Genomic DNA, 11,730 nt, shown 5'->3' with positions numbered 1-11,730 from the left:
TCAGTTGTACAAAACATCCATAGGATTGTTGCCACCCCCCCCCACACGCACATTTTGCATGTTTTCTGAATGTAACTATGATTTTGTATATTACAAACGAATCATAGTTCAAGTGGTTAAAATATAAAACTCTTTTGTGCTATTGCTACACATACCTTTAAGAAAATAAATTAGCTCTTCAGGAGGCTGATCAAATGAATCCTTTTGGCCTTAACTGCTCCATAGCTAAAAGCTGAATTAACATGGGCTGCAATGATTTACACAGAGAGACTTATATGGAACATATCATGAATCATGATTCCAATCACTAATGAAATCAGTGACAGAGAGACAACTCCTAGGGCCTGTAATAATTTTTTTCCCTAGAAAGGTGGGTTAACAGACTGACATTTCCTTTATATGTAAGCTAAGTTCAGTAGTGCTGCCATACAAATGTATGCTTGTCAGGGCAATAATTAAAATGCCTATACTGGGCACAAGCCCTGCTTCTGCACAGCCGAGTTGTCAATGAAGTCTGAGAAATGACTGAAGGAGCCCTGCAGGTGTAAAACCTGTTAAATGTCTATTTAGCATTCAGATTTCTATTTCAATGATCCTTGAAGGAGCCTTGCATAACTGTTGCTACCATATTTCTCCAACTTCCAGCACCTAGCTAATCATGTCCCACAGAAGAGTGGGCGCTCTCAAAATCGTGGGAAATGAACAGACAGTAATTACAAGCATATACACAAGATCTAATTTCAACTGTTTCAACCTCTTTATTCTGAAATGAAAGTGACCACTTCCTAGCTGCTTCACCCATGGCAGAGCTAGGAAACGCAGTTTAACAGAGAGAATGACAGCATTCCAAGGTCAAACTAGAGACTTGTCTCAGAGGTTGAGCCTGAAACCATATTTAAAAAAAAGAGGAAAAAACAAAAACATGCATATCTCACTTTTGTAAATGTGAGTCACAAACATCAAATGTCCATAAAGCAGCAACACTACAGAATATCACCTCCCTCTTCCTCCTCCTGTCAGCAGATGGGGCGGTAGGGGCAGGATTTCCTTATGCTTCAGTGATCCACAGTAACAATGTCACCACTGCAGTGCCACTGGCAGCTAGCAGTCTGTTCTAAATTAAGCCAGTGGGTACAGAAAACAGCTGGCCCAGGCTTAAGGGAATGTTACAAAGACCTCAGCTGAGCCTATCACTACTCGGCTGTAGTGGAGGACCCCAGGCTCTGTACTCTGTACTTATCTATTGCTATAAAGATACAGAAATAGTAAGTGCTGCAGAGGTTGAACACCTTTCTTAAGCACAGACATAGTGCTCATCACCAATTTTAAGATATTACCTGGCAACAAAATGACATTTCTGAGCTTAGGTATATTGACCTTACTTTGCACAAAGAATAAAGGCCAAAATCAAATCAAATTCCCATTTTGTTTTACTGTCTGCTGCTTCATTTATCCTTTTTTTTTACATGGCCCAATACTACGTTCTGTTTTAAATGAATGTAAACTGGTAGAAAGGATCATCCTTATTGCATGTTTTTAGCAAAAATTAGTAATGATATAAATGTGATTTTATGATATATAATTTGCATTGTTCATGTTATTGTTTTGGCCGAAGCTGTACTTAAACTACCGCTACTACAACATTCCTGAGAATTTGCACGCAAGGCCCCCCAACACTGCAAACACATCCATGTACAGGCATTATACTTCTACTACGAGAACTGCAGCTCTCCCAGTAGAAATTGCCAGCATACAGGCACTCATTCAGTTGCTCACGGAAAAAAATATGCCTCATCTGCAAGAAAGTTCTTCGACTCTGACACCTGGAATATCCCCTCCTTGTGAGCGTTTCTTTTACTAGAACAAATGTCTGTATGCTCAATTCCTCAGAAGGGGCAGATGTGCTACATGTAGTGCAGATCCCAAACTGGCAGGAATGGGCACTGTGTGCAGTGCAGGTCCCAGAGCAGTCACCACATGCAATGCAGATCCTAGAGCAGGTGCTATGTGGGGCACACAAATGGGGCCTGTCTGGTGATACGTGGATCAGCTGAGACCCAGAGACAGCACTGGGGGTCAGACAGCGGGGCTTCACATGCTGTATCTTTTACACCCTGGCACTCTAACGTTATATAGTCTGCAAAAGCTATTTATTATTTATTATACCTTTCTGCCAGCAGTGTTATGTTTGAATTACCCTTTCAGCATTCTCTCATTCTCTCAAACAAAACAATGGGATTTAGTCTCAGGTGCTTTGATTATGTAGTCAATTCCACCTGAATAAAGTGAAGCAGAATGGGAAATGGATGTAAAATGTTACTACTGTGCCCAATCCTTTAAATACCCAGCCATATAATCAGACCCACCTGGTTGAAGTTATTCATGGTCAAGAATGTTCAACAATAATTTGGTAGTGTTTACACCTAACTTTGAACATTTTGTATGAGCTTACAAGGACATAACAAATTAAGAACATTAAGTGCATGCATCTATCAGTCAGTTCATTCCAGTATACAGAGTAAACCTAAGGTCAGTAATCCTCTTTGAAAATCTCTGTTGCTCAGGATTCACCAAAGTCCTGAAGTGAAGAAGGACTGTGTAGTAAGAGGAAGCTTTCTTACATCTCAGAGCCGTTACAACTTTTACCACATAGGAAGTGCAAACTGAAAAAGGACTAGACAAAATCTTCAAAGAAATGTAGTATCTCAGCTGCAGACTTCTTGACACATTCTGAGAAATCTTATTTTAAGAAAATCCTATGTGATAGTAGAAATAAAATGCTCCAATATCTAGCAAACCTGCACAATTTTTGCACTGTACTATACATAGATTTCATAGATTTCTAGAGTCAGAAGGGACCTGGCAGATCATCAGGTCCAACCCCCTGCACCAGGCAGGAAAGAGTGCTGGGGTCAGGTAACCCTAGCCAGATGCCTGTCTAATCTCCTCTTGAACACCTCCGGGGTAGGGGAAATCACCACCTCCCTTGGAAGCCCATTCCATATTTTGGCAACCCTCACCGTAAAGAATTTCTTCCTTATGTCCAATCTAAATCTGTTCTCCTTTAGTTTATGACCATTATCCCTGGTAACCCCGAGGGGCACCCTGGTAAACAGAGCATTCCCTATTCCCTGCTGGCCCCACCTGATGAGTTTGTAGGCAGCCACAAGGTGATTAACTAGAAAACTTCTTAGAGGGGAAAAAATATTTAACTCAAAATGTATTTTCAAAATTAATCGCTTGGCAATTTTTAAGACTTGACTATTAATTAATGAAATAATGATGTGGCTAACTGTTAACAAATGCATTAATCAAACAGTGATGTTGTTCTTAATAAAGCAGTACTTCAGTATTAGATGTATAGCTGTAAATGTAGAGCTTTATCTACTATTGAAAAAACCCAACTCTCCAAACTCAAATTAAGTATGGGTGTTAGCCTCATGACCTTTCAGATTTCCAGGCCATCCACCCATCTTTCATTCAGGGAGCACCTGTATAATTATGAGTGTCCAGACCCACACAATTAAAAAACCCAAAAACAAAATACTATTTGACAAATGTGTCAGAGTAGGAGTGAGATTAGGCAAGAACATAACTGCTGAAATAATACAGACTTTTGGAGTTACATTTTCTCACAGCAAACACCCCTTTCAGCACTGGTAAGATAGGTTTAATAAAACATACAGTAATCTTCCAAACAAGAAGCCATCTCTTCCTTCTCTCTACACTAGGAGAAGCAATAAAATGGTGGCAGAGGAAAGATAAAACATAGGCATCACACTGCAACTCTGTCCTATTGTATATGCTTTTCACCCTCACCTAAAAAATGTGCTCCTTCAATTTAAACATTATAAATAAAAGAAAATTCTAAAACAAAAGATAATAAACAAAAAGGAAAATATTCTACTGCACTACAAAATGCCTAACGACAACATTTAATATTCAAAAGTATATGTAAGGTTTCTTTGTGAAGTATAATGTATTGTAGTATATGTATTCCGTAGCTAAGACCCAAATCCTATAAAAGTTTATGCATATTAGTAATTGTACTACTTAAGTACTTCAGCTTAAGTAGATGCATAAGTCTTTGAAGGGCTGGAACCCAAAATGGTCACTTAATTCTGGTAGCTGAAGTGTCACTAGAAAAGGGTAAATGTTTGTTTGCATATAGGGATTTTTTTTAAAAGACAAAACAAAACAGAATAGTCTCAGATATTTATATTGTTTTTTATGATGACTGGATCCCAATAAAAGGAAATGAATATTAGCAGAAACGCAACAGAAGTCCTCTGATTTCTGTGTAAAATGTCTCCTTCTGGGCCCAATTTCTTCATTTGTTGTTTCATTTGTAAGGGTTTTCTAAATTATACAAATTATTAATCAATCCTTCCTTCCTTCACCCTGCCTTTAAGATGCTCTCTCAAGTTTGAAACTCTGAAGGATACTGCTTGTGCAGATGTCACAGTTTGGGTTTCTCCATCTGCTTTATATCTCTGCTCCATGTAGGTCAACAGTTCTTTAACATTTAATTTCAACATCTCAGGAACATAATTTATCTAAAAAGCCAGTAGTTCCACAGGCTGTGCTCCATCTGGAAGTTGATTAGTTTCACACTAGTGGCACATTGGTGATTTTCAAGCAGTCTGAGTCTAGGTACTGGCATCTTTATGCTCTGCATTTTGCATGAGCTGACTGAGGTAGGCTCTCTAATCTGTATTTATTCAACAATGAGGGTTTTTTTGAGAAGTTCAGGTTTTAACAGTGTCTGCTTGGGTCTCCGAGTCATTTACATGCAAAGTCAATTTATCCAATTTGGCATCCATGGTGACTACAGATGTTTTACAACTGCCTGAATTTTTTATTAATTTTTTTTCATCAGGTTGTTGGATAGAGTTGTCTGGCTCTGAAGCAGCACCAAGATACACACTGCTTTGAGATGAATCTTGCAGAGTCAGGTTTTGGACTTAAAAAAAAAGTAGCCTTTCCCACATCCAGCTGGTTCCACATTTTGAAACATTTCTCTTAGGAATTAAAACAAACTTAAAAATTATTGTGTGTGTCTATACATTCATTAATGTTTTGAATATATTCATAATGTAATCACAGGTACTAAACTTAATGCACCATAATTGGTAATACTGCACATTAGTGCAGGCGCATGCTTTTTAAGGTACCCTAATGCCGAGTAGACTAATTTTACTGTGCATTAGTACATTTTTTTTGTGCTGCATGAATGCACAGTAGAATTAGTCTACTACACTGTTAACGTCTCGTGTAGACGCACCCACTATAACAGCTCCTCAGGTCTAGCAGCTTGGATGAATCAAATTGAAACCTATGACAGACACTTAGAATAAGAACAGATTTGATCTTCTGGCAATACCTACTCTCGTTTTGTCTTTTCTGGTTCTTTGAGCAGTTTCTTCTGCATGTGGCTAACAGCAGACAAGTCATTCCAACAAAAAAAGGCAAGTTAGATTTTTATGGAATTCAATTTTACGTGAAAGTAAATGTCTGTGCTCATTTGCCACCAGTTAACCACTGCCCTCATGCGAGGCTGCTTGGAAGAAGTGGCAAATTAAGTTTGGGAATCATACAAAACCACCCACCTCCAGTTTAACACGGCTCATATCACAACAACTAAGGGGCTTGAGTCACTAATGGACTCACTCCTATTTCTTTTCTTCAACAATAAGATGCATACAGGAAAGGTACAAAGGAAGGGAGGCATTAGGACTAGTATCTTTGAAGCAATAGCGTCCAGTCCAGTATTTAGGACGCTGGCAACCAGAGAAGTCAAACAGTGAAAATAATGGCTAATAATGCTATATTGAACTCAGCAACTAAAAGACGAGCTGACTGGAGCGTAGACATACAGGGACAATTTTTTAGAAAGACAGACCTATCTTTGGAATGCAAAATATGGGAATCTGAAGATCTACAGCTGTGCATGCTATTACTACTGTTGCATGCTCATACTGGGAATTTCCAAGCATTCCAAGCATACGGGCATTCAAAATCCTAATTAGCCATGTATGTATGCAGAACTTGTTTTGTGTATACAATCCAGATAATTGCTGCTGCACTTTCCTATGTAAAGTTCAGACTTTTTCTTTAATTTATAAAATGCACGTTATAAAAATTCAAGGTGCATAAAACACAAGTTTAAAAAAAAGGGAGAGAGAGAGAACACAATAAGCCTACTCCAAAAACAAAGTAAACACCATGCAATAAACCACCATCCTCCATGCCCAACAAATTCCTGAGAGAAGAGATAAGCTTCACCCTTTATCTTAAGCCTCAGCAGAACTTGTATTCTAAAAGTCTGACAGGAAAAGAAACCCTGGAATCAATATCTTGCATGACAAAGTCCTATTATTGGCTCTCAGGCATTTCAATCTAGGTACTATTAGATCCTCAATTTACTTCCACCATTATGACATTGAGCATTTCAAACATTAAAGACCTTTAGAGTATAAATTTGTAGATCAGACTCAGTATCTTTATGTTTATCTGCAAGTGACTAAGAAGTCAACACAACGTACCCTGTATCTAACACTGATTAACAGGCAGGCTGTCATGTTCTGCATTAGCTATCTCTTCCAAGTAGCCCTCATAAAACATAATACCTATACATTAATCCAGTCCAGAATCAGTCTCACAGATTACCATAATAAGGGCTCATACTTAGGTGGACTTGGAGGTTTGGAAGCCCACTTTCTGCCATTACATTCACTGAAATATCCAGAAACAGTAAGAGGTCCAAAACACCGGGCAATTAAGAGCCTTCTGAACAATGAGTGGTGGAACTATTGGTGCAGAACAATGCCTGTTGTTGTACTGTAATATAAACTGTAGTCTTCTGTACTTAATGAATAAGAAAGCAGGATAGATTTGCACTGTACAGAGTCGGAAAGATCCGCACTGTACAGGGTAGATTTGCACTGTAGAGTCGGAAAAGGAGAGGGAGTGGGAGCATAAGTTTTTCTGAGCCCAAGCTCACTTCATCAGATGCTGTGAAAGGACATGCACAGAGCAGTGTATAAAATGAATTAAGGCCATTCTACAGACCAATTTTTAGGCACAACAAATATTAATATGGATTGGAGTTGCAGAACTTTCAAAACTAATGTGCAAAACAAGTAGTGTGCTAAAAATATGCAATTACACAAACTTCAAGATATTCTTTACAGAGATAGGATTTCCTGATACGAGATTCAAATTAATAGGAAGTGCCCTTCCTGTGTTCTCTAGGTTGCGAGGGTAATAAGCTTGTTTTTAACAGACTTAAACACAGAGGACCAACTGATTAGAGTTGAGTGGTGTTTTAAAGCAACAGTGCCTACAAAGTGTTACAGTATAAAAGACAAAAGTTACTAGAGAGATCAGAAAACAACATTTAGGCATGTTTTTTATAACCCCATCACTGTCCCTTGTATTTTTAGCTCTAGGGAGTTTAAGAAAATTGTGCCGGTCCCTATAATTTAGGACTAGATTCAGATACACTTAAGAGAGACTTAATAGGTAATTTACTCCACTTGTTGCCAAGTAAAAAGTCAATGAGGGCACTTGTCAAGTAAGCCACTAATTCAACATAAGGCTTACTCAACAGAAGTCGATTCTTAAAAGGCATCCGGATTTTAAAGAAGAGCATGGTACCCATTAAAAACAGACAGAGCTTTAACTAGAACAGACACAACTTAGATAGTATTATGGTTTACAGTAGCCCAGGTTCCAAGTTCTGGTCTACATTAGCCAGTCATGCTAGTTCCAAATTAACTGACCTAAACTACTTGTAAATATTAAAAACAAGTCAATAAACATGACTCAGTCTACTGTGGATTAAGAGCCATGTATATATATTATACAGCAATGCAGTATGATTTATGTCCAATGGGGTCCTGGTCTGATCAGGTCTTTTTGGTGCTACAATAAAATGACCACTACTAGTAGTTGGCAGTTTGGAGGGGTGGGGGTTAAGAGATTTGGAAGAAAAAAATCCCAGGATGCATGGAAGTATTAAACTTCTTAAAAGCTGCAAATCAAAACTTCAGCTTTTAAATGTACTTTAAAAATACATAGTAAATAGTCTGACACATAATAAGAACCCCTAATAATTTCTCCTTTTGCTTTCAATTTCTTAGCAGAAAATAGTAGACAGAATTATCATAGAACCAGGCAAGGGACTTATACTACTTGGCAGTTTTTCAAAGTCTCTTAAAATTATTTTCTACACAATTAATGGCACTTTAAAGAAAATGCATCATGATGTTTGCTTGAGGCATTACAAGAGAAACAGACCCAGCTGGCATGACTTTAGGGAATCTGAAAGCAGAAAGATGGGTTCTTTTTACATAGAAAATAGGTTCAGTTTGGGTTAGAAGGGACCCTGGGGCATGTCCAGGTGTGCACACACATGGTTTGCAGAGCCTCAAAGCTGTTTGAGGTGCGGCAAACCACACATGATACATGTGCAACTGTTCACTGCACTGCAAATATGCAGCACAACACCAAAATCTGATACTGGAAACTGCTGGTATAAAATAAAAACACTGCAAAAAAAAAGTGGCTTGGTGTGGCAGACACAGAGGCTGGGTCCCCCAGGGAGACACTCTGGCTGCTACCTAAAGCACCTCCCCTTCTGTAATTATTCCCCATCTCCTCCAGTACACCAGGAACTAGTAGGAGCACAGAAATGGCTGTTTCCCCCAAAGCAGGGCAGCTTGCCCTGCACCAAACTCCACATGCAGGGGCGTGCACAGCGGCACAAATTTGTGCTGCTGCTATTTTTGCTGCAGCAAATGCAAGTGCCTGCATGTGTGTACTCATTTGGGTGCACCCTAGGAAGTCACTTAGTCCAACCTCTGCTCAAAGCAGGACCATTCCGAATTAGATCACCACAGCCAAGACTTTGTCTAGCTGGGTCTCAAAAGCCTCTAATGGAGATTCCACAGCCTCTGTGGGTAACCTGTTCCAGTGCTTTACAAACCTCCTCATGAGAAAGCTTTTCCTAATATCTAACCTAAATTTCCCCTGCTGCAACTTGAGAGAACAAAGAGCAGTTGTCTCACCTGCCACCATATAGAACAACTAATTACTGCATATAGTACTGTTAAATATGATTAATGCACACACTTAAGTAAGCATTTCCTAGTTCTTTGACAGTTTTTAATGTTTCAACAGTAAATACTACAGTAACAGAGTATTTTAGTGACGGGTAAGACATAATCCCATTTTTGCACCAGATCACCATAAGGACAGGTGACTGATTTCAAAAGCTTCCCAGAGAAGTGAGCCTGTACTTTAGGAGAAAACAACAAAACACACCCAAAAACTTTTTGGACCAAAACTTGTGATCACTCCATAACAAAACGTTAATTGAGAGTTTGTAAAAAAAAAAAAATCCATGGCAGATTAGGTACATTATGAATAAATTAAATTTGATAAATTCAATTCATTTCATTGTATTTCTTATTACTGGAGTAGTAAAATTGAAAATTATGCTATCTGCAACAGCTATAAAGAGATATTATGTACTATTACAGAAACGAGAATGAAAAAAAATATTTTAAAAAGACTTCAACCAACCTGTATTTACGCATTTCAATAATAATGTATTTGGATAAAATACTTTCATTCAAATATTTTTAAATGTATAAAATATAAACAAATATAATCTTCCCTACTTTATTTGGCAGCCTGACCTCTCCCTGCTTATAAGACTTGCTCAAAGTCGCATAATAAGCCAATGAAACAGAAATGTGCCACTCCACTGAGAGTCAATGAGAGGCAGAGGCATTTGATGCCAAGTGTCCTGACCCAGTTCTGTTCTTTAAACCTATGTACAAATGGATACTGGACTTCTTACTGCTTTAAAAATATTTATATATTATTATTATATATATATAATATTATATATATATTTAAATAACCTAAGTTATAACCTAGTTATAACTTATAACAACTTACTTATATTACATATGAATATTTTTTTTTCTTCTGATGCTTAAATAGTAAGTTCTCCCCAAAAAACATTGGAGAGAAACCAAGTTATTCAAAGATAAACCTTACAAATGCTTTTGTTCAGTTAATCACCAAGAGCACCTATACACATTCAGTGAGGCTGCTCCAACACACTGTAATTACCAAGCAGACTCGATTAATTGAATCCGCTAGAGCATGGTAATTACCGTGTTCCAGCAGACTCCAGACTCTCGTGTATCAGCATGCTGCACTGAAAAATGGTGGCAGGAGCACTTTAGTTAAAGCTTGTTCAAAGCGCCCCACCCCTCCATCCCAGGGCATGTGTATAAATGCCCCTATGGCCTAAATTGCAATGGTGTCATCAACCTCAATTAAATTTGTTTGCTTTTGCTGGTTCGCATCGAAAAGTGATTTAACAATAGTCTCATAGTCACTTGCTCTTATTTACTATTAGTATGTTTTTCTGAAAGATATGTAACACTGGTCATCAACCTCTTTAGACTCAAGGCACCCTTTATTAGACACCCCTCAGATAATGCTAATTCTTAGTTTTCCCTTTTTTTTGTTTTGACTATGGAAAAATTAGTTGTTTTTCTGTTGGAAAGAACTCAGAAAAGCCAAACAGGTCAAAATGGATTGGATTCCTCTTTGAAATCTCTTGGACACCTAACAGTGCTACCATTTTGTGGTGCCCCAGGACACGCTTGAAAAGATATCAAGGCACCCCAGAATGCTGTAGCATCCTGGTTAAGAATCACAGATATACAACATAAAAACTAAAATTTAAGTAACTTACGCCAACAAACATAACTTGTTTAATAATATTTATAAGTAAAGCTTTTTCTGTCATTATGTTAAATATACCTGGGCAGATCTTCAGGTATACCTGAGATCTACCTTGTGCAGAACATGAGGTGGTAGAAAACAAGGGAAGCTGTCATGATCAAACATCCATCCCACAACAATGCTCATGTCCTGCACAAGAAGCCTCCCTATGTCAAGTGAATTCTCTATCTTTTTTGCACTGCTGAAGTCAAGGCATGGGTCAAGAGCTACAAGAAATTTTTTAATCTGAATTTTCAGTACAGCATAATTTAAATACCATAAGGCAACCACATTAATGTAAAAGCCCTTCAGGACATTTCCCGGAATAAAAGTGAAAAACTTACAGCTCTGTATTTAAAAATATATCTCACCTTATTGTGTTCATATTTGTATGGGATTTTGAGCGTATCCATAGCTCTGATCATAGCCTGTATCGCTGTAAATATATTCTGATACACCAATTTTGTGAAACCCCTTTTGTCTTCATCAGAGTATCCTGAACCATGGATGATTCTCATTTGTTTGATGAATGTGCTTTTGCCACTTTCTCCTGTACCTGCAAGACATCCAATAAGGAGACATGATTAAATCACAGTATTTGCAGACCTCAAACATGAAAGTGTTGCACAAGCTAAGCAAGCTGGTTTATACAGAGCTGAGCACTATCATTAGTTAACCAGTAATACCTAATAATCATCATTCTCAATTACAGACAGACCTTACAATGAGTGGTCCTGTATCAAAACAATGATGGCATATAATCATAATTCAAGTAAATAAATGACAGCATACTGTTTGGATTCCAAAATATTATCAGCTAAAATATGTATGAATAAAAAAATTCTCTACAATATAAACTATTGTTCATTTGAATAAGAGAGGCTATAAAATTATGGGCATATATTTTCCACTTATTTTTGT

The 11,730-nt window shown here is 37.8% G+C and overlaps 1 protein-coding gene across 1 annotated transcript in view; it reads right to left on the bottom strand.

The window, feature by feature from the left end:
• GNAQ (G protein subunit alpha q) overlaps positions 1-11,364 on the bottom strand; it is a 215,548-nt gene extending 204,184 nt beyond the window's left edge. Inside the window, exon 1 of the mRNA XM_019517425.1 lies at positions 11,181-11,364. Within this exon, the coding sequence (XP_019372970.1) occupies positions 11,181-11,327 (147 nt within the window). The 5' untranslated portion in view covers positions 11,328-11,364. The remainder of the gene's footprint in view (positions 1-11,180) is intronic.
• Between the last annotated feature and the right edge of the window lie 366 nt (positions 11,365-11,730).

This window comes from Gavialis gangeticus, unplaced genomic scaffold (genome assembly GCF_001723915.1).
Source record: "Gavialis gangeticus isolate Ggan-Ray unplaced genomic scaffold, GavGan_comp1, whole genome shotgun sequence".
NCBI classification, from domain to species: Eukaryota; Metazoa; Chordata; order Crocodylia; family Gavialidae; genus Gavialis; species Gavialis gangeticus.
Note: the sequence above shows the minus strand (reverse complement) of the source record. Positions and strands in the feature narration are given on the sequence as shown.